The sequence below is a fragment of the Peromyscus maniculatus genome, chromosome 6 (genome assembly GCF_049852395.1).
Source record: "Peromyscus maniculatus bairdii isolate BWxNUB_F1_BW_parent chromosome 6, HU_Pman_BW_mat_3.1, whole genome shotgun sequence".
NCBI lineage: Eukaryota > Metazoa > Chordata > Mammalia > Rodentia > Cricetidae > Peromyscus > Peromyscus maniculatus.
The window spans coordinates 132,167,264-132,191,146 of NC_134857.1; the positions used below are offsets into that span (position 1 = coordinate 132,167,264).

Here is a 23,883-nt window from a genome sequence, read left to right on the forward strand (position 1 = left end):
TCAATAACCATCTAGAAGAAAACTTTCAAGCTAGTGGTGCATTCCTGTAATCCCAGTGCTCAGGAGATGGAAGCAGGAGAATCAAGACTTGAGGGTTTACCTGTTACCTAGCTCTTGGTCCTGCCTTTATGACTGTTTTCCACTTCCTCCATCATGATCCTAGAATTCTTTAGTAGCAGTATTTAAGATTTCTATTATAACGTCATTTTTGCTGATTACAGTTCCTGTAAGGTGAAGTGCTTTCAGCAAGCCACAAAGTACTTTGACAACTTCATAACCTACTTAGTTGAGTTATGCCATTATAGAGTCCTTGGGATCTTTTTTCTAGTCCCTCAAATAAGTTAGTACAATCTTTGTTAACTTCCATTGTCTCTCATTCTGGAATTTTCTTACTGCAACATTTCTTAATTCGAGAATACTTTACAAACAAGAAGAGAACCTTTGACCCTAAAGGCTGAACGTTATTTCCACAGGATAATAGGTAAAACATTCCCTGCAGAAAGCATTTCAGAAACAAAAGCAGGTATTGAGGATACAGCCTGCCTAGTTAAAGCATGGAGTCTGGAATGGTGTAGAAAGGCAGGACACATGGGGTAAGGAGCAAAGCATCAGCCGTCTAGAATGCTAAGGTTGAGCCATCTATGGCTTGGATCACAAGGCATTGTGGAAGGATTTTCTGCATAAACCCCAAAGGTGGCCAGGTAGCATCAGAAGAGGCTAGGACAGTGCTGTAACTTCCATTAGGCTGAAATGCCTCAGACCCCTACAAAACTTGAGTATACTATATCCATGGAATTACACAGCAATAGATGGATGGCATACCGCACAATAGGTTGTTTTTAGTCAGACCCTTGTGTGTCAACCAAAACAACTTGCCTGTCACCCTGCTTTGATTATTTCTAAATTTTATTTGCTACCATTCCACCTTTTTCTCTCCCTTTTTCACCCTTTCCATTCCTCCCTCCTCATCCTTTTGGACTCTTAAGTGCAATTTGAGCTAACTGGTCTTTTGCTATTTACTTTCCATATTATTGCATATATACCAATAAGGAACTGTAAATACTAAGACTTACGATCAAGGTTATAACAAATAAAACAATAATGTACCTCGTGGAAGTTTTCTGCTTCTCGCTCTTTAATTTCAAGGTCAATTGCTCTCCTCTTTGCTCGTTCTTCTTCTATCTTTTTCTGTATTTCTTTTTCAGACAACTGTCCAATTTTTTCAAACTTGCTTTTTAGACTTTTAGCTTGAATAGAACCACTTCTTTTTAATTTGATTAATTCTTCGTATTCTCTACTCAATCCAAAACTTTCATTTTCTTCTTCTTCCTTTAAAAGATTAAAATTTCTGTATGTTGAATATCAGCAAATTACAATAGATTGCCCTCTCCAGCTGTGTGTGTGGGGAAGTATGTTCCAAGACAACCAGATGCCTGGAAGCCACAGGTCAAACAGAATCCTATACATACTATGTTTTAAGAGTTTTATTTCTGGGTTTGGAGAGAGGGCTTAGTGGTAAAGAACACTGGCTAGTCTTCTAGAGGATCTGGGTTCAATACCTAATACTCACAATGGAGGCTTACAACCTTTAGCTCCAGCTCCAAGAGATCTGACACCCTCTTCTGGCCTGCTGGCACTGCTTGCATGTGGTGCCACACACACATGCAGTCAAAACACCAATACGCATAAAATAAGTTTTAAATAAGAAAAAACTTAAGAACTTCCAACCTTTCACATAAAGGAAACCCTGTACAACTCTGGCAGCCAGATAGGCTCCCAAGGTGGATTTCTGAGTTCCAGGCCAGCCTGGTCTACAGGGCAAGTTCCTGGAGAGCCAAAGCTACACAAATCCTGTCTCAAAAAGCAAAACAACGCAAAAAAACTTTTCTTTGGCATACTATCTTTTTGACATTGTATCAGGACACTTACCTACAAGGTTCACACAGGAGAAACAGACAATTTAGTTACAATAAATCAATAACTAAAATCTCAATATTTTAAGTGAGTTTTCAGTTTTGTTTCAGGCAACATTCTACCATATACCATAAGTGTATGTGTGTGTGTGTGTGTGTGTGTGTGTGTGTGTGTGTGTGTGTGTGTGTGTGTATGTATGTGTATGTGTGTGTATGTATGTGTGTATCATAAGAGTATGTCAGATATCCTTATGTGGTTAATAATACATAAAGGTCACAATAGAAAAATATAAGGGAAACAATTAGATCTCTAAGTGAATATTCTTCCACCTCACCTCTCCCATTTCTTGTCTCAGTTGCTCAAATCCCTGTTTCTCCATTTCTAGTTTATGCCTCCGTTCCTCCTCCGTTCGTCGTCTTTCTTCTTCCATTTTTTGTCTTAATAATTCTTCAAAATTAATCTCCAGTTTTCCAGGCATCAAAGATTCTTGAGAAACTGTTTTATATATCTCTGGAGAATCATCATCTAATACCTATTTAAAATAAATTTTTTTTTCAGAATTGTGCATACTAAAAAGAGTATTTTTTGTAGAAACAGATTTCTTGAATAAAAGTGTTTTATGTTGATCTAAAAATTCAGAAATCATAAGTTATTTTATAACTCAAACCAATAAACAAGGGAGTATTATCAAAAATGTAAGACTAGGGTATCCGGTGTGGAGAATAGTGACCATCTATATCTATTCTCCATTCAAATGAACAAAAAACTATTTATACACTGATGTTTTTTAATGACATTGAGAACATTTTAATTGGATTGAAGTGAATCTCCAAATCTGGTCACTGAAATAGGACACTTTAGTTAAGTCATAGTCTTGTTTTAATGAGTTGGTTACCTCTGGATCATCATGAGCTTTTACCAGAAAAACAAACAAAAAGCCTTAAGCCATAATTTTATTGTGCAGAAGTTTTGCTGCCAAGATGTTTTAAAGAAATAATACTTAATATATTCTTAGAACTGCCAGGTCCACTTATAGATACATATATTTAGTTAACCCTGTAACCATAGAAAATAGCTCAAAATACATATCCTTGCTTTACATGTGAGGAACTGACTGAAAAGTAACTTGTCCAAAGTCAACAGGAATACCAGCTAGCAAAGCCAGAAGCCAGGCTTCAGAATATTTCCAAGAAGATTATAAATGATGTCATACCTGTAGAAAAGTGTCATGGTGAAGCCTATTGTTCTGTATGCTACAAGAAATTCATTAGAAATGTGAACAATTAATAGACCGGTTTTTTTCATAATTTTGTACATTTCTATGGGTAATTAATTTGTGACCTTGGGCAAGCCACTTATCTCTCTAAGCCACCCTGTGACAACTTTACAGTTCTTATAGCATTAAATGAAGCTTAGAAATAGAGCGGGCATGCAGGTATCAGAAAAATATTTTCAGGAGTCAGTTCTCTCTTCCTAGCATGCAACTGTTCATCAGGCATGAACTAGCATGAACTCAGGTCATCAGGCTTCGTACTATCTTTATCCAGCTGAGCCATCTTCTATCCTCCTGGTCCCCAATAACAGTTTTATTATACTATCATGTCCTGAATAGCAACAGTGATATGGATTACAGCAGTGAAGATGGGAGAGTAAGTCAGGGGGTTGAATAAATGGGAGTTTATAGCCACTTACGCATGAATGAAAAGGTGAAGGCACATGTTTCAGGCTCCCGAGTTTCTGTTTTGAGTGAATGGGCCAATTGGTTGATCAGTCATTTTACAAACATTAACATGGCATGGAAAGTTTACCTTTGTGACAAATTATTAGTATATAAGAGAGAATGATGGGTATTTTAAAGAGTTAGATATTTAGGATTAAATGGCTTTGGTCATCTAAAATAAATGGAGTGGGATAAAACTGGCAAGAATAAAAGAGAGGGCCAGCAGAGAAGGGAATGGAAGGAGAGAAGGAACAGGAAGGAGGGAACTACATGGGAAAATTCCTTGCTTTTTCTATTCTTGACCTCAGATCTAGTCTAGAATACATATCTTTCTAAAGAGGGATGATAGTTCCCAACCTTTTATGCCAGACATGGAATTGGTAATCAGAACCCTTTCAACACAATTGAAGGAAATGCTGACTGGTGCCTGGTGTTTAAAACCTATTTGGCATTGAAACGCTTGCTATGGATTTGCAAGATAGGGTTTTCCTCAGAGTCTTTCTTTTTTTTTTTTTTTTTTTTTTTTTTGGTTTTTCGAGACAGGGTTTCTCTGTGTAGCTTTGCGCCTTTCCTGGATCTCACTTGGTAGCCCAGGCTGGCCTCGAACTCACAGAGATCCGCCTGGCTCTGCCTCCCGAGTGCTGGGATTAAAGGCGTGCGCCACCACCGCCCGGCTCCTCAGAGTCTTTCTAATCATTTCATTTACACCCTCTAAAAGCTGAATTCCTAGGCTGGGCTTGATAGCTCAGTCAGTAAAGTCCTTGTCTTACAAGCTTGAGGATCTGAGTTCAATCCCTGGAACACATGTAAACGAGGTGCACACCTCTAATTCCAGCACTGAGATGGCAGAGACAGGATTCCTCAGAGGACAGCATTTCTGAGGATGACACCCAAGGTGGTTGTCTGGCTGTTCATAGCTTGCACAAGTACACACCAGATGCACACACATGCTGAATCCCCAAATCCTGTTCAGTTAGCTGCTGCTTACCATGCTTCTCCTTGCTTCAGCAAATGCCGCCTTCTCTTCCTCGATTCTCCTGCGGGCCTCCTCCTCTGCTTTTCTTTTTTCATCTTCTCTCCTTTGCCTTTCTATTTCTTCAAAACTCAGTTTGAGTTTTCCAGGGCGATATTCTTTAAAAACTTTTTCTGCATCTTGGTTTTCATCCTCCTCATTTACCTAATAAAGAAACTATGCATTACTAAAAGTTGAGATTCATTGGGACAGAAATGGACTGCCAGTGAAAGGCATGTGGTTAGCAACTTGACAGAGTATTTCTATGCTCCCAGAATACTTACTCCAAAGCCTCTTCCTTTTTATTTTGTGTCTTTATTTTTTATTTTTTGAGACAGGGTCTGTCTAAATAGCCCTGGCTATCCTGGAACTCACTATGTAAACCTGGCTGGCCTTGAAGTCAGAGAGATCTACCTGCCACTTCCAAGTGCTGGGATTAAAAGCCACCGTGCCTAGCCAAATTTTCAATGTCCTATATGATAAAATAATAAAATGTGGAGAAGTTACAAATAAAAATATTCAATTAAATAAGATTTCTCAAGCTTTTGAATAAAAGAGACTGCATAACAAATTTTAAAGGGCTCACCTGACTTAATTGTCATAAATGGTTTGTATTTAGAGCTCAGGTGCAGAGAGAGAGAGAGAGAGAGAGAGAGAGAGAGAGAGAGAGAGAGAAGAGTGTCTGGAGAGGCTGAGACACTTTAATCCCAGCTTTCACAGAGGCAGGTGGATCTCTATGAGTTCAAGGCCAGCCAGGTTTACATAGTGAGTTCCAGGGCAGCAAGAGCTACAGCAAAACCCTGACTCAAAAAAATTTCAAAAGAAAGAAAAATAAAATTTCCTCACTTTGAACTATGTTGATTTTCCTTACTAATCAGATAAAAGACTGCCATCTAGTATTATTTTATATAAAATTCATTTCACAATTATTTGCTCATCTAAATATTAACTGAAACCTATTATTTATTAACTATTTTATTTAGCTGATTACCAATTATATTAAAATGTGTAGATATTATCTAAAAATGAGTAACATTTTATTCGATTTTTTTTTCCAGAGCTGAGGACCTAATCCAGGGCCTTGTGCTTGCTAGGCAAGCGCTCTACCACTGAGCTAAATCCCCAACCCCTATTTATTTGATTTTGAGACAGTCTTACTTTACAGACCAGGCTGGCCTGGAACTCAGAGACCTGCCTGCCTCTGCCTTTCAAATGCTGGGATTAAATGCATATACCACCACACCTGGCCAAAAGTAATAACATTTTAAATAAATGTCTAGAAAATTTGAAATGGTGAGCTGTAATCATTTTATTAATGAAAGCTGATAAAGAAAGTCATGGTAACTTTGAAATGATAGCTCTTCATTTTCAAATTCTCAAAATAAGACCGGAATCCACACTTCCTTTTTTTTTAATCATAGAGAATTAGTGGGGATTAAATCTCTGGACTGTGCATGCTAGACAAGTACACTATCACTGAGTATATTCACTAAGTTACCCACGTTGGCCTTTAACTCTGACTGTGTGGTCCTGGCTAGTCTTGAATGTGTGTTCTTCCTCACCCTCCCAAGCAGCTGGAATTACAGACCTGTGCTCCTCAAATGAAATTCATTATTTGACTCATTTGATTTGAAAATGTCCTACAACCATACCCTTAAATATACTGCTTAACTTACACATGAAGAGAAACCAGATGCATTGAGTAATATCTGTATATTAATATAGTATACAGTATTAAAATAAATATTTGAAGCATGTTGGACAAAATTCCCCAAAGTTAAAGCTCAAAGAAAATACAGATGAGTTATAGGTGTATATATTGTATATAAATATATCTATGGTTTCAAAGCCATGCCTGGGATTTGAATAGTGTCAGTGGTAGAGCACCTGTTTACCATGCACAAGGCCCTGGATCCAAGCCATATACTTGGAAAAATAAGACAATGAAATGAGTTTTCCCCATGTAGAGAGAGCTGCAGTCAGCCTCATGCGAAGCTTCCCGGTGAAGGGCAAAGCTAGTGCATATACACTTGCCATGTGCCTCCTGGCTTCCTCAAAGGCACGCCTCTCTTCCTCTAAGCGCCTTCTCGCTTCTTCTTCAGCTTGCTTCTTGCGATTTTCTTGTCTTTGTCGCTCCAGTTCTTCAAAAGTTAATTTCAATTTTCCAGGAAAATGCGATTCTTTTTTGGCCTCAGTTTCATCATCCTATGAAAACAATCTTGTTACCCAAAGGACAATTGCTATTAACTAAACTTTGGATTTGTTCTTATAAAAAAAAATTACCATGACTAATGAAAGACACTTTGCTTCCTTGAGAGATCGGCACTCTTCTTCATATCTTCTTCTATCTTCTTCATAATTAAGCCTCTCATTCCCTTGTTCTTTCTCCAGGTCCTCAGGATTCTTTATTTTTCCAGATTTTTTGTATGATTTTGCAGGCACCACTGTTATAAGCAGTGAGTCATCACCTTCCTATATATAAGATAAACAGCATCCATTTTCTTAATAAAAATGTAGGTGGTAGGGTACTTCACCTCCATAAGTGGTGACTTACATTGCTGTCAAGGCTATAAAGGATAAAAAAAAAACTTATTTTTAAACTAGTTACTCTTAAATACATCTTTCTCTGAACTCACTGTGCATTAATGAAGTTTACTGAGATCCGTTGATGGCAGTTTCAAGAAACATTCTGTGTTTTGGAAGACTGTAGTAACATTGCCTGATTTTAGACAATCTGTACATTAATTGCACAAAAGGTAATGTGCATGTGAGCATACTTCAAACCAATTTGATGGTGGATAGTTTGGGCTTAAACAGCCAAGATTTCTCCACAATCTGCTTCTCTATCCAAGTGTCTCAGTACTTAATATAAAGTAGTATTCAATGAGAAAATCCATTGAATATTCACCCAAGTGATGTACTAAAATAGTATAGATAAAGCTGTAAAGGCTAAATTTATCCTATTAAAGTTTAAAACAAATTCTGTTTGTTTGTTTGTTTGTTCGGAGACAGGTTTCTCTGTGTAGCCCTGGCTGTCCTGGAACTTGCTATGTAGACCAGGCTGGCCTCTAACTCAGAGATTCGCTTGCCTCTGCCTCCTGAGTGCGGGAATGAGCTATGCACCACTACACCTAGCTAAAATGAATGCATTATCTTAAAATTGATTTTAATTGTTTTTACTACAAATTTATCATTACCTCAAACTTTTTTCAAAAATAAAAATTATAAACTGTAACACATGCTCCTAAAGTAAAATTTTTTCCAAGTTTTGTAGTATAATTTTAGGCACACCATCAAATTGGTTGGTGGGATTTTAACCTTGCTACTTAATTGATCTATGTTTTTGTGGTTATTGGACATTCCTTCATGTGATACACACTGCCTTCTCCACTGGTGTGTGAAAATAAGAACTCAAGCTCTTAGGGACTCTGAGGGAAGAAGACAAATGATGAAATGGAAACTGCCTTTTAAAAGTTTCAGCTTTCAACAGCCTCAGATGTTAGTTCAGGAAACATAGCCTCACGGGCCCTATCCTCATGACCCAACTGTGTAAGCAGAAGCATACTTTTTTTAAACACATGACAGTGTTGGAAAGTGCCCAAGTATGCTCTTGCCTTTACAGAACATTCTTGACTTTTGTTATTGTGAGATTTATAATCAATAGTGAAATAAAAACCCCTGCATGTCCTTCTTGGGTTACAAGATAATTTGTGAATCATGTAATTTTCAGTGAATGTTTCATTAAAGGAAACGTCTGTTACCTCTGATGCAGATTCGGTTCCCGTATTGTTTATGTCCTCAATCTATTGAATGAGAATTTCATATCGTTACATTACATTGAATTTTCTGCTTGGTGCTTTTAAACATACAACTGAAAAGTAATTTAGCCATGTCTTCTGGTAAAATTTCAACTTTTGACTGTGAGCTTACAAGGAACAATTTTTAATTTAGTAGCAATTTAAACTGAGATACACAAAAATGCCCCTCCATCCTCTGCCCCTGCAATAGCAGAAGAAAAAATCTATCATAAGCAATCAAATGGTTGTGACCTTATGTCTTAGATCAAAAAATATCTGGCAAAAATGTAACTGATACAATAATAAAGTGTGGTAGAAATATCAGCTAGATTGGAAGAGAGGGTAATTCTGGTACATATTTTGGCCACATCGATGGGGAAAAGGCCATCATCTAAAGTTAGAGCACATTTCTCTGAAGAAACATCATTAGGTTAGCTTGGTAGGCAGGCTGATACCTTAGCCAACTGCTGAAAGAAAGAAAACAGGCGATTTTAAGGATGCAGTGCTTGAAATTTCAGGAAAAGGACACAGACAACAGACAAGAAGGATCACAACGGCCGGGGGGTCTACAGAGTAAGTTCCAGGACAGTCAGGACCACACAGACAAACCCAGCTTGAAGAACAAACAAACAAAGCAAAAAAGTGAACATTTAGCCAGGATGATCTCTGTGAGTTTGAAATCAGCCTCATCTGTGTATCAAGTTCCAGGCCAGCCAGGGCCATATAGTGATACCATGTCTCAAATAAAAAATAAAAATTTAAAGTAACATATTTTAATAATGAATAGTTTTATCAGAATAATTTTATACTACAAAATTTAATTTTTGAGAATAATTTGTTTTATTACAGAATTACTCATTAAACTGACTTGCCGTCAGTTTATAAATGGAATAGATTTTTTCAATGATGTATCATACCAAGTAAAATTTAATGGCTCTCTAATAAGATAATTACAGAATAGGTTGTTTTCCAATGAATAATCAAAGTAATTCCTCAATAAAAAGTTGCATGAAATGTGAGAAGCCAGACCCTGAGAATGCAGGAAAGAGAAACAATTCATTAACCCAGGCTTCTATTCCTAGATCTCTCCCAGGGCCTCTTGTTTTGCCTAAAGTGGACAGAACACTCACAGGGCTTTCACATTTTGTCTGCTTAGATTTCTGTTGTCATTGTTTTATCTTTGTTCACTTTAAACCACTATAAGGCAACAAAAGTTAGAATCATGTATTTTTTTCAACCAACATGGACAATGATGAATTTCTTTCAGGGGGCTATGCTACTAGTACAGTCCAGGGGAACAGATGTTCAGAATTCAGTTAGTGTTGGCTTTCACAAGTTAACAGTAAAAAACTGTTTCTAAACTTTTTTCTTTTTTGCTTTATAGAAAGCAAATTTGTTTCATCCCCAGATTTCTTTCCTTGCCTCTTTTGAAGATCCTATTTCCCACCAATATCTGTCCCTAAATGGATGGACTTTAATTTTGTCTATCAGGGTATCTTCAGTTAACCAGATAATGCATCCTCAGGATTTTCCCACACATTTTTTTTATTCTGGTATCTAATACACAAGGTATATTCCTTTTTAATTCTTTGTAAGATCCTACAATCTTAAAGTGGTAATATCTTGGTGATCACTTCAACCATTCTCGACTCAGGAACCCTCTTGCATAGTGATTTGTACAAGTAAACTGTAAACAAACATTACACTACACTGCATTAAGTCATATTAAATGTGAGTGGAAAATGTACTTATGTTTTAAAATTAAACGTTACACGTTTATAAGAAGTTACTATTATTACATTGCTGTTGTATCCTCGATTTATAGGGCTAACACATCATTAGCCAGGGTTCTGTGGCTCCCTCCACACAGCAAGTGTTGGGTGGAAAGACACGGACTTTTTTCATGATCATGTTTATCTTTTGAGCATCCAGTCTTTACTCTAGTCAAGCTCACTCACAGGTCTTTTTGAGAAACCACTGCCTGCCATTCCATTCTTGGGTTTCAAATAGGTCAGTAAGCACAGGAAATACCAGTGCTTTGGAAGTACAGAAGAGTGAAAGAAGACTAATTCTACATATATACACAGTATATTGTACAAGATGCCATTTTTATATACTTTAGTCTTACTTACTTTAAAATTTTAACATAACTATATTCTTAAATCATATATCTACAAACATATAATTTTAGTAATTATGTATGGCAATAATTAAAAACTCAATAGTTCTCATTTTATAATTCTATTTCTTTATAAAGTTTCAGTACAAAATGAAAACTTATCTTTAATGACCAGAAGAGGCAACACTGAAGTACACAGCATCCTTTCTTCAGATAAGGGTACCATAAAGTATAGGAAAGTTCTCATTCTTCTTAACATTTAATCTGCCATATATCATCATTTGCTACCAAGTAAGTAGTTGTTTGTGTCACAGAAGTTATTTGCAAAACTGAAGTTAATGGATTTCTTGGGCATGTAAGTATAGGGTATGCTCTCTTTTCATGAGCACTTTTCTCTCCAGAAAGGTGGTGGACACTCAAAGGAGCACAGCGTCCCCATTTAAGGAACTTAGAATACTGCTGTAAGAGGCTGGGGAGGCAGCTCGGTGGTTAAGGACACCTCTGCTCTTGCAAACAACCTGGGTTTGGTTCCTAGCACATACATGATGATGGCTCAGAACTGTCTCTATCTTCAGGTCCAAGGGATCCAGTGCCCTCTTCTAGCCTCTGTGGGCACTGCATGTACATGGTGCTCAGACACACATGTAAGGGAAACTCTTACACATAAAATGAACATAATCTTGTTTTATAAGGGGTAGCAATGATAAATATTGCCATTAGAAAGCCATAATGTGCTTTGTGATGATAAATAGTTTATGTGTGAAAATGTCTTATATCATTGTAAAATTCTCAAAGATACCAAGAACAGTTAGGAATATAGTCAGTTTAAGGAATGTAGAAACAATTGGTAAGATCATTTATAACAAAAGCCATCATCATCCTCCTAAGGCAAGCAAATTCTGCCTATACTACTGGGCATCTGATACTGAATATTTCCCCTTATGTTTTTAGGCTAGCCACTATTAATAAGCTGATATTGTGTTAATTAGACAACATCCTGATTAGTTCTCATTTGTTCTGTTAGGTCCACAAACAAACACCAATGTAGCATTTAGCATCTACCTGCTCAGCTCTTTTTGCTAATTCACGCTGTATTTTCCTCTTTTCCAACAGATCCTGCTCAAGTCTGCGTTTTCTTTCCTCTTCCGTTCTCTTCCTTTGTTCTTCCTGTCTGTGTTTCTCCATTTCATCAAATTTACCTTTAACTGTCCCTAAGAATACACAAAACATATTGTCTATTTTGCTATGTTTCTTTCTCTTGCACTCCCTCCCTCTTACGTTTATCCCTCCAGGTTCTTACCTGTTAGCTTTGGGACATAAGCCTTTTCTATTTTAGCAGAAATCTCTTCCTCATCATCAGAAGCAAGCATTTCTTTAATCTAGGTGGTTAAATAAATTAATTTTAATAAATAAATATTTTTGTAATAATAATAAATAACTATTTTAATAAATAATTGTAATAGTTAAATAATAAATAAATTAATATGAACACATGTCCCAACATCAGACTAGATTATATTAGAATAGCTGCCCAGCTGCAGGAGAACCCACTAGGATATCTAATGGATTCCTGAAACACGGATAAGTCTGAGCCCTGTGCATGCTGTTTTTTCTTGTATTAAATCATAATATATTCAAATAAGAAAAATAATTTTTCATAGGTCTTATAGTTTAGGTAAATTTCAACTTATACATTAGTTACAGTAAGAAAATAAGAACAAGTAATTATAAAAGAATAATTATGAAAACGTATTGTAATGAAATTTATTTAAAGCTCTTGTTTTCTTCTGGAAACTTCAATTTACTATTTTAGACGATGGTTGACTGCAGGCAATGAAAGCAGTGGGGAGACTGCAGAGAAGGGGCTGATGCACACAGTGGGGAGACACTGTAGAGGAGGGGCTGATGCACACAGTGGGGAGACACTGCAGAGGAGGGGCTGATGCACACAGTAGGGAGACACTGTAGAGGAGGGGGCTGATGCACACACAGTTTAAATTAGGTTAAAAATATAGACAAGCATTTTTATTATAGTTTATATGAAATGTTAGTGTCGATAATGCATTAAAATGAAGAAAATTAAGTTTTCACAAGAATAAAATAAAATGACCTCCTGCTTTCTCCTGTTCCATTCTCTCTCTCTAATATATTGTTCTTTTCTTCTTTGCTTTTCGTCTCTAGACCGCCTCTGATTTCTCTCTTCCCTGGCCTTCTGCATGGCTTCAAACTTATCCTTTACATCACCCTTGCCCAGCTTTGGCACATAGGATTTGGGGACAGGTTTAGATGAAGAAAGCAGAATCTTCGTTAGATGAAAATAAAGAGAAGGAAGTTTAAAAAGAAGAAGAAATTAGGCAGAGATAAGAGTAAGACACATTAAAATAATTATCAAAACAAACAGAAACAAGTTCAAACCTTTATTTGGATCACCACAGCCTGATTAGATGGTCTCTAAAACTTCAGTTAATTTGAAGTTACAGTAAACATAAGAACAGAAGTTTTGTTACATCAAAACTTTGGAAACAAAACCCCAGTAGAGGTAGCATTCTACTGAGCCTGACGGCCAGTAAAATATAAAAATTAAATACTCAACTCTAAAAACGACTTGTATTTTATTTTCCCACCCTATTATTAAAGATTCGGATTGGGGATTCACATCACTCCCTCACAAATTAACAAGGTCAATCTCAGTAAAGTGTATGAATTCGAAACAAAATATAAGATTGGGCTTTCAAGGTAAAGCCCACATTACAAATAGGATTATTGCTGTTTTATTAGATAAGATAGTCAAAGCCGAAGGCCAGTTTAACCCCGCAAGAGATGAGTCATGTTTCATGCTATGCTGCCCATGTGTAACTTCCTAGAACCTCACTAGAGTGTGCAGGGTGGCCACACCAACTGAGTAGAATAGGCTCTAAAAGGAAAACCCTAAAGAAGGGAAGTCTGAGACTAGAACAATGGCTTCTCCTCATCTAAAACTAGGAATGTAGATTCTTCTCATCTTTTCAGAAGTTAGTTTCTAAGTGTCAGAATGCCAAACTCTCCTAATGACAAGGACAAGCGGCTTGCTGATCGGTGACAGATCTGGTTCACACTTATCTACTATGTGTCACTGGCCCATTCAGGTTTCTTAGCTTGTCACTTCTGAGTGTCAGCATCGGGGGTCTCTCAATTCTCAGTCACTATAGCAAAGAAGCTGAAAAGGGGTGAAGCTAAGAGGACTTTTACTGAGGTGCTTGAAGATGCTAAGAGTCCTCCTTTTCAGAGTGAATTATCACCTCTAAAGGTCCCAGCCTCAGTAAAACTACATTGAAGGCGTCCTTTCTAAGACCAATGTATTTAAAATTCTATGTAATATGCTAGCCCTTATCACTCGCTTCACTGCCTTCCAGAAGTTCAATATGCATGCTTCTCAGAATCCAGACTAAAGTACTAACCCAAAACAGTGTGTGAACTTAACTTTCTCTCATTGTACATCCTGATGTTACCAATTACAAACACCTAAAGATGACCCTTCCCACAACCCTCCAGTCAGTCAACTATACATTGTTCATCTCTTCCTCCCTTCCCTTCCAAGTCTTTTCCTGCCTCCCCCTCCTACGTGTACACACACACACACACACACACACAGCTTTTGAGATTAACTTACCTCTGCCTTTTGTGAAACGTCATTCATGTTTGCTCTATGTGGTTTGGGGCTGAAGCTTTGTATTTATTTGTACCTGTAAAATAACAATAACAACATTACTGGGTGTGGGTAGCACACACACCTTTTTCTTTTTAATTTATTGATCTTTATTTTATGTGCTTTGATGTTTTGCCTGCACGTGTGTCTGTGTGAGGGTGTCAGATCTTGGAGGTACAGACAGTTGTGAGCTGCCATATGGGTATTGGGAATTGAATCCAGATCCTCTGGAAGTGCTCTTAACCATTGAGCATCTCTCCAGCCCCAGCATAAACACCTTTAATCCCAGTACTTGGGAGGCAGAGACAGGCAGATCTCTTGGAGTTAAGGCCAACAGGGTCTACATAAAGAGCCCCAGGTCAGCCAAGGCTACAAAGTGAGATCTTGTCTCAAACAAAAAAACAAGTTAATATTGTAGAAGAATTTCAATAACCTTCCCTTTGATATATTGCATATTTTATCAATATAAATTTATAAACATAGGATTTATATACTTATATAGAAATATATAATTTTTAAATTATAAATTTCCCTTCAGAAATTCAAATAAGTAATTATTGTAATAATCTTCAGCTCCTTTAAGATTTGTGGTACAGAAAGGGCCTTTAGAAGGCCCAAGAAAGTGTATAGCCCAGAGGAGCTTGGTAAGCCTGCAAAAGCACTTGAAAAGTGTGTACTATGTATTTACTCAGTAGATGAGGCTATAAGCACCAGAGAGATGGAGGTTGGTTGGCCACATTTCCTTTAAATCCATCCTTTTATTTCCTGTAATTTGACTCTTAAAATATGACCACACTTTGATTGTAATATAGCCTCTAAAATTGTCCCTTTCAAGCTGCTGGTGGCATACACCTTTAATCCCACTGAATAATAGCTGGTTATATAATTGTCCATTTACCTAATGAAAAATATTTTGGCTATGTCTGTTTTGGTAATTGTAAATAAAACTGATATTAAACATCCACGTGCAGGCTTTTACATGGACAAACTTTTAAAATCCCTCAGAGTAAATACCAAGTCATGATTGCTGGATGGCATGGTAAGAGTGTTTATCATAGTCAAATGGCAAACTGACTTTCAAAGGGGTGCAAGGTGCTGCATTCTCCTGAGCAGTATAGGAGAATCTGGTGGTTCTCCCTCTGTCCCTTGATGCCAGTGTCTGGGCTGTGGTTATTGTAATACTGAAGGCTATCTCATCTTAATTTGCATTCTCTGATAACATGATACATTTTCCATATGCTCACTTTCCATGGGCATATCTTCTTTACTGAGATGTCCGTAGTCTTTGTTGATTTGCAGGAGGGTTTTTTGTTTGTTTTGTGTTTGAGACAAGGTCTCACTACATGGCTAAGGCTGACCTGGAACTTTCAATCCCCTCTAGTCTGCCTCCTGAATGCTGGGATTATAGGCATGGCCACTATACCCATAACATGATAATCACCATTCAATGATAGCATAGAAATTGGGGTTCTGTTTATTACACTAGTACCCTATGCTGAGGAATGGAGCCTTGAGGAGACACTGTCCCCATCCTCTGTTCTTAACAACTGCCTTGAACCAGGTTGTAGTAGTCTACTTTTATCTGAACAGTTTCAAAGGCTCCAACCCAGCTCTGCTAGGACGAGAAGGCAGTAGAGTTAGACACCTAGTGACCTGCATTCTGCATTTATGTTCTGCATTGCTCTTCCTTCCGTTCCTGGCACACTCTGTGCTCCCTGCCCAGGTTATAAGGAATCAGGTGCTTTCTGGAGTCACCTTCCCATCGTGGAAATCTTCACAACACTCATGCAAAAACTGACAAGTCTGAAGGATTGGTAGGAGTTGGGAGCACATGTAAGTGTGAGTGCTTGTGTGTTCACGTGCCTGTGTATGCACATGCATGCATGTCTGTGTTTAGAGGTAGAAACAGTCTCTCATTGAACTGCCTGTTACTGAATTCTGGCCAGCCAGTGAACTCCAGGGACCCACCAGCTCCCTGCTAGGGCTGTGGGTGTTGTACGCACTGCACTCATCTTTATATGTGAGAGCTAGGGATCCAAACTCAGACGTCCAGGTTTGTGCAGCAGATGCTTTGCTGGCTGAGCTGTCTCTATAGCCCTCAGCTTCCATTCTCATTATAAACTATCTGTACAGTAATTTTAAAGCAGTCTTTTAGGGCCCTCTTCTCAAATTACGAGCATCACACATTAGCCACATACAACCTTGGTACAACATTCACATGTCAATAGGTAGCTGTGACAATCTGACTCATTTACTATCTTCTTCTCCGCTTCTGTACATTACAGCCAACGTCATGAGGAGGAACTTGCTTTCTTTTGCAGAGGAGCTGCTTCTTTTTTTTTTTTTTTTTTTTTTTTTGGTTTTTCATGACAGGGTTTCTCTGTGTAGCTTTGCGCCTTTCCTGGATCTCACTTGGTAGCCCAGGCTGGCCTCGAACTCACAGAGATCCACCTGGCTCTGCCTCCCGAGTGCTGGGATTAAAGGCGTGCGCCACCACCGCCCGGCCTATAGGAGCTGCTTCTTAATCCAACATAACCATGCTTATCAGAATTGTTCATATACATCCTATAAATTGATAGTACTCATTTAGCACTTTATTTTCCTCCAGAATCTCTGCCACTATTCTCATACTATCAATTCCTTTTCAATTGGTGCCAAGATGCCATGAAAATATAGTCACCTCACTGCTATAGGGCTCCTGTTCTAATATAGCTTCTGTAAAATGGTTAACTAATAGGAAGTCCAGCATAACAATTACAAGTATACATTCTTGGTAATAGAGTGTAGAAGCTCCACAGTAATGCTTAGCAATGGTTCTTCTGATCTGTCTCTAGAGTCAGATTCTGTGTCCAGGTTCTCATGCAGTCCTTTCTCTGTGTTCCTTATCTCTGGTCTGTCCCTGAAGGTAATGGCAGCAAAGTGCCCTCTGGGCCAGAATGAAGAGTCCTCAGCTGGCTAAGCCTCTTGCAGGTTACCGCAGACTCCAGGATTTCCTTCCTCCATCCTGAAAAATACATTCAGTAACCGATACCTACCTCCAAGACCTTTGGAAAGTCATTTCTTTACAAATGACGTGTTTTCCAAAATTAAATAATAAAATTGATATTCTGTATGTTACCCTTAAACATGGTTTCTCCTCCTTTAGTATAAGATTTTTAAATCTACTTAGGTTTTTAGGTATATCTGACAAGTTTTAAATATATATTGTTAAACATACACTATAAGCCTATATTTTTTACCTTTATATTTGAATTTTTTCTGCATATAAAATTAGAAACCTCTGATATGAATCCTCACAGATCCATACCCAGGTTCCAACAGGGGTCAACTTGTCTTAAACCAGTCTGTTTTCATGTATCTTGTATAACGTGTATTTCAGCACAGTATATTCTTCAGATGCCTCTACTTTATACATGCTTTCATCTTATCCAGTTACCACAGCACATGCTCACATCATGTGTGCAGGACACCCTCCTATCCAATCATGTCCCTGCCAGGGAAAAGACTAAGTTAACCACTCAAAACAGGTGGTAAGGTCCATTGGATGATGTTATAAAATAAGCAATGAAAAGGTCCTTTTTTTAAAAAAAGACAAAAATACAGGGTCTAGCTACATTGCCCTGGCTCTGCTGGAACTCACCATGTAGACTAGGCAGTCTTGAACTCATGGAGATCTACCTGCCTCTGCCTCCTGAATGCTAGGATTCAAGAGTGTGCCACCACACCCAGCACAAATATAAGGATGTGTGTGTGTGTGTGTGTGTGTGTGTGTGTGTGTGTGTGTGTGTGTGTGTGTTTCGAGATAGGGTTTCTCTGTGTAGTTTTGGAGCCTGTCCTGGATCTCGCTCTGTAGACCAGGCTGGCCTTGAACTCAGAGATCTACCTGGCTCTGCCTCCTGAGCGCTGGGATTAAAGGCGTGCGCCGCCGCCACTACTACTAATACCACCACTACTACCACCACCACCACCACCACTACCACCACCACCACCACTACCACCACCACCACCCTGGCTTAGATATAAGGATTTAAAACAAACACAAACAAGCATGTCAGGAAAGACTGAGAGCTTCTGTGCTAAGTTAAGAAGAAGGATGGAAACAATGTGTGTGCTGTGTGCTAAGTGATGGAAACAAACCACGTGACGTGTATGCTGTGTACCAAGAGGCTCCCATTTTATAGTTTTAAAGCTGATGAATATGACAGAACCAAGAAATGAGGAAATTGGCTAAGGTGGAGGCTTGTGAGAGGACTCAGGGGTAATGGCCACCTGAGTTCCAGTCCTGGAACCCACATAAGGTGGGAAGAGCATTGATACCAGGAAGTTGTCCTCTGACCTGTACCCACACACTGTAGCATGCCCCACTCCCACTGACAATGACTGTTTAGTTTTTCAAGACATAGTGATTTTTAAAAGATAAAATAGATAAACATGGGTGCTGGAGAGATGGCCCAGCAGTTAATAGCACTGTCTCTCCTGCAGAGGACCTAGATTCAGTTCCCATCACGTATATTCCTGCCTTGAACCATCTGTTAACTCCAGTTCCAGAGAATCCAACACCCTCTTCTGGTTTCTGCAGACACCAGGCATGTACATAGTGCACAGACATACATGTACGCAAAACACTCATACACATAAAATAAAATAAATCTTTAAAAAATTAATAAACATGTAAATTCAGAAATGTTTGCTGAGCATCTTTCTACAATCTGTTAGGATCAGTCCATGGTCCTATTATACAATGACAAACAGGATAAGCTATCTGTTCTCATAGAATTCAAAGTCTACACAGGATACCAAAGAACTATAAAAAAATATAAGGCTCTCACAGAAATTATTTATTCACTTATTTGTGTATGACTGTGGGCATGCCCGTGCACAGGACACATCTGGAGGTCAAAGGACAACCCTCAGCTCTCTCCTATCATGTGGATCTCAGGCATGGAAGTCAGGTCCCCAGGCATGGCAGTGAGCAACTTTATCTGCGGAGCCATCTCTCCAGCCAAAGTTTCTGTTCTGAGATCAGAAAATACATTAATAATATAAAGATGTCACAGTGAAGCCCCACATGAAGGAGGAGTTTGAACATCTGTGGCTAGGGTTCAAGTACAGGCCTGTTTTTGAAGATGCTGGATAAATTTCATTTATATAAATTTATCTACAAATATGATGATAAAATATATACTTACTAGTTCACTGAAATAAAATTACAAACATTATTATCACCATAAAACACCATGAAAGTAACTATTTTCCAAAATAAAGATAGCATGGGAAGCAGTATTGTTTTATAGTTTTGAAAACAAGAGAGAAACATTCTTTTATCTGCTTCTACATTGAATTACTATGATATCTTGTCTTAATTGAAATCTATAAAGAAAATAGTTGGGAAATGGTGGTGTCATTGACCCTGTGGTACAGGTTTCTGAGAACACCTTTTAAAAGGCACCAAACTACAGCAAAGAGCATCCTATCAAGTCAATTCTTATTCTAGAAAGGAAAATCTGAGACTGAGATCTACTAACTATATTTAGAATGCTAAGTGAAAATTGGTTTAAATTCCTTTCTATGCTCAGTAACTAAATACCAAAGGACTTTATATCTAGGAGCACACGAGTTTTTCTGATGCTAGTGTTCAAGTGACTTTTGTGTTTGAACAGACAGGTGCAATATCGTTGTCTGCCACACAGGGGCAGCAGCAGTACGACAGTGTCACCCTATGTAGTTATAAATGTAAACACACACACACACACACACACACACACACACACACACACACACACACACACACCCGCAAGCCCCGGGGCAGCCTTCACTTTCTACTTTGTTTGAGATGGCTTTCTTATTGGCTACTGCATGTGCCACACTACCTGGCCCTTGGGCTCCAAGGATTGGCTTGTTTCTGTTGCTTCCCACCTCCCTGCAGGAATGCTGGGAGTACTGATGTGAGCTACCATGGGCTCTCCATGGCCTCTGGGGATTTGAACCCAGGTCCTCCCTCATGCTTGCGCAGCCAGTGCTTCACTACCCGGCTGCAGGTCATTGTTCCTCAGGCTGTGTGAGCTCAGGGCTTCACATACATGCACTCCACCACTGAACTTCACTCTCACCCCACCTCTAACAACTCCTGTTCCAGACTCGCTGGACCTACATTTTATTTTTTTTAATTTTTTTTTTTTTTTGATTTTTTGAGACAGGGTTTCTTTGTGTAGCTTTGCCCCTTTCCTGGAACTCACTTGGTAGACCAGGCTGGCTTCGAACTCACAGAGATCCGCCTGCCTCTGCCTCCCGAGTGCTGGGATTAAAGGCGTGCGCCACCACCGCCCGGCTGGACCTACATTTTAACCTCTTGGTTTTCTCTGTTTCATTTCCTTTCACGTTTTAGATATGCAACCAAAGCATTTCAAGAACAGCAAATAATGCACACAAAGAATTTGAAATCATAGCTGTCCATTATGTACTGTGATTGTATTGCTAATTGTTCTTAGGAGAACAAAACTGTCCAGACAATGGCAGCCACAGACATCCCTTGTCTCAGGGCCCCACCTCCCTTGGATGCAGGGATGCAGGGGTTTGCTATGTCAGCCAGGCTGGCCTGTGACTTCTTTCCTTTTTTATTTATTTTGGAGGCATGGTCTCACTTTGTAGCACTGGCTGGCCTGAACTCATTTTGTAGATTAGACCTGGCCTTTCAATACTCCTTCATCCTCCCAGTGTTGAGATCAAAGTATCTACTGTCATGCATGGGTTTGTCTCAACTTTTCAAGGAAGTTTTAAATGAAAAACTTAACTATATACAAATAAATGTTAAAATCTAACTCTTTGAAAAACACAACAAAATTGTTTTGAATGTCACAAAATTTAAGACTAAATGTGTGATCATTTTTCACTTGTACAAAAAACCATACATTTAGATAGCCATAGGTAGTGCAGGTCTATAACTGCAGCACCTGGGAAGCCAGGGCAGATGACTCTGTTACCTCCAGGTTAGCCTTGGCTACACAACAAGACCCTGGCTCAAATGTAAACAGAAAAAGACCATAAATATAGCCGTTTCATATTTAATTAGTAAAAATTACAAACAGGTAGGACAGTGCATGCCTTGTTCAGCACTTAGAAGCCTGAGGCAGAAACCATAAGTTCAAGGCTGGTTAAGGACTTTATAGCTAAGACCCTCTCTTGGTAAAAGAACAATTATAAAGTAAAATGAAGGCACATATGAAACCTGCCATATACTTCATCACAGCTCAAAAGGAGGAAATCAGGTCTTACCATTCTGGTGTCCTGTTGTTTCAATAAAACACTGACCAAAAGCAATGCAGGCAGGAAAAGATTTAACTTAGCTTACACTTCCGGGTCACTGTCACCAAAGAAAATTAGAGCAGGAACTCAAGCTGGGCAGGAGGTAGAAACAGCAAACACTGCTGCCGTCTTGTCTTGGCTCTCTCAATCACAGCTAGCTTTATACCGCCCAGGACAGCCTGGGACCTTGTCTCGACTCTCTCAATCCCAGCTAGCTTTATACACTTGGGTCCTCCTACGTCAGTTAAGACAATCCTCGCACAGACATGTCCACAGACTGACGTGAGGAAAACTCAACTGAAACTCTTTCCAGGTGACTCCAGGCCATCAAATTGACAGCTAATGTGAATTAGGACATATTGTAAAATAGTGAGATGTCCAAAACCCCCCATAAAACCAATTGCAGCTTGTTTTAACATTCTTCTGTAATAACTGTAACATCGGCCTTTACGTGGCTGTGATACTTTTCAACATGTTTTTACCACTCTGGAGCCCTGATAAGTAAACCTCATGTGCCCCTCAATGCTGTGAGTGTTTTCACACCACTCAGGACACAGGACAAGCTCATGTCAGACGAGCAAGTAGACAGATGGTAGAGGTAACGGGACAGCGATAGGATCCACGATCAGCCGATCGAGACGTGAGTAACTCTGTGAAGGAGCCCCAAGACAACTACTCCCCTATGGTGACAGAAATAAAATGGGCTGGGCTTTTACCCAACACAACATCACAATCAGAAACCGGGACAGGAAATTGCCTTCAGGAAATTTGGGAGTTGTGGTAACTGCTGGAGAGGTTTGGGCTTCCTTACCCTATCTAAAATGGAAGACAGTCTTCGCCCAGGACCACAGTTTGGATGGGAAGACCTGGAATCCTGACTAACAAGTTGGGGGTAGCAGGATAGAATAATAAGTACTTCCTTTCATGGCCATTTTAAGTTTCATTTTGTTACTGTGATAAAACACTCTGACTGAAAACAACTTGGGAATGAAAGGGTGAATTTGGCTTCCCTGTCCAGCTCACAAACCCTCCCTGAGGGAAGTCAGGGCAGGAACCACTGAGGACATACGCTTTGCTAGCATTCTTACTCAGCCCAGGAGCACCTGCCTACCGTGGATGGGCCCTCCTGCTTCAGTAGTCAGGATAATGACCCACAGGCTTTCCCACAGGCCAACCTAATCCAGGCTCTCCTCAGATGACGGACTCCAGCTGTGTGGCATTAACAGAGGTGAGACAATGAGCAAGCTCTAGAGGACACACACACACACACACACACACACACACACACACACACACACACACACACACAAGAAATAAATAGAACAAGGACTAGAGGTCCTAGGAGGGACTTTCCTTGCCAAAATCCCATCCCATGCTTTCTAAATTCCACAGTTAAAATCATTTGACTTGTTTTAGCTGCCAATTCATAGCCATCTCCTGCTCTGGGTGACAAACTGACAGTCAGTCCACGAGTGTTAGCTTCCTCTCCCCACTCCCTAACACTACCCAAGAAGGATTTTTTTTTTTTTTTTTTTTTTTTTTGAGGCAATGTCTCTATCCTGGAATTTAATGTACAGACCATGCTGGCCTCAAACTCAGAGATCCACTGCTTCTGCCTCTTGAGTGCTGAGATGGAAGTTGGGAACCACCACGCCCATCTTTCATCATCATTTCACCCGTGTGTGTGTGTGTGTATGTGTGTGTGTGTGTGTGTGTGTGTGTGTGTGTGTATGTGTGCACGTGTGCATCTTATTTTTTGATATAATTATGATGTATAATTAACATAGATTTCTGAGTTTAAATCCACCCATTTTAAAGTGTAGAAAGCACACTGCCACAGGCAGCAGCCAGGTACAGGCCAGGAATGTGCAAGGCACTGATTTCTGTCCCCAGAATAGCACCATTACCAAAATGTACACTACCAGGAGCCGGAGAGATGGCTCTGCAGCCAGAGCTCTTGCCCCTTGCAGATATCAGTTCCAGGGGTTTGGACACCCTCTCCTGGCCTCTGTGTGCACTGCATGCACACAGTGCACACATACACATACACACACACACACACACACACACACACGGAATCAAAACACTCATAAAATAATAATAATAAAAACACTACCATGAGATAAGCCACACTACACTGTGGATGTTTAAAAAGCAATTTCAAATGTATGCACTATGTAACTAATAAAACCAGAAGAAAGACTATGAAAGAAAATACACAGGTGATGTCAACCAGAGTGGTCCAACAAGAGCAGCCACCTGCGGTTGTTGGTCAGAAGCAAGTCTTCCCCTCTGAATTATAAAGGGAACCAAGATGCTTTGTGTATAGCTACA

General features: G+C 39.2%; 1 protein-coding gene across 5 annotated transcripts in view; it reads right to left on the bottom strand.

Moving 5' to 3' along the window:
- Window positions 1–23,883, bottom strand: part of Nexn (nexilin F-actin binding protein) — a 30,354-nt gene that overhangs the window by 4,477 nt on the left and 1,994 nt on the right. For 2 of the 5 annotated variants that reach the window (XM_076575239.1, XM_076575240.1), the window contains exons 2-10: window positions 14,212–14,284; window positions 12,673–12,864; window positions 11,863–11,941; window positions 11,625–11,773; window positions 6,930–7,118; window positions 6,681–6,851; window positions 4,623–4,811; window positions 2,249–2,446; window positions 1,108–1,329 (exon numbers count right to left, since the gene is read on the bottom strand). In XM_076575239.1, coding sequence (XP_076431354.1) covers window positions 1,108–1,329; window positions 2,249–2,446; window positions 4,623–4,811; window positions 6,681–6,851; window positions 6,930–7,118; window positions 11,625–11,773; window positions 11,863–11,941; window positions 12,673–12,864; window positions 14,212–14,238 — 1,416 coding nt within the window. In that variant the 5' untranslated portion in view covers window positions 14,239–14,284. The remainder of the gene's footprint in view (window positions 1–1,107; window positions 1,330–2,248; window positions 2,447–4,622; window positions 4,812–6,680; window positions 6,852–6,929; window positions 7,119–11,624; window positions 11,774–11,862; window positions 11,942–12,672; window positions 12,865–14,211; window positions 14,285–23,883) is intronic. The other 3 variants (XM_076575241.1, XM_076575243.1, XM_076575244.1) reach the window with 2 other exon arrangements.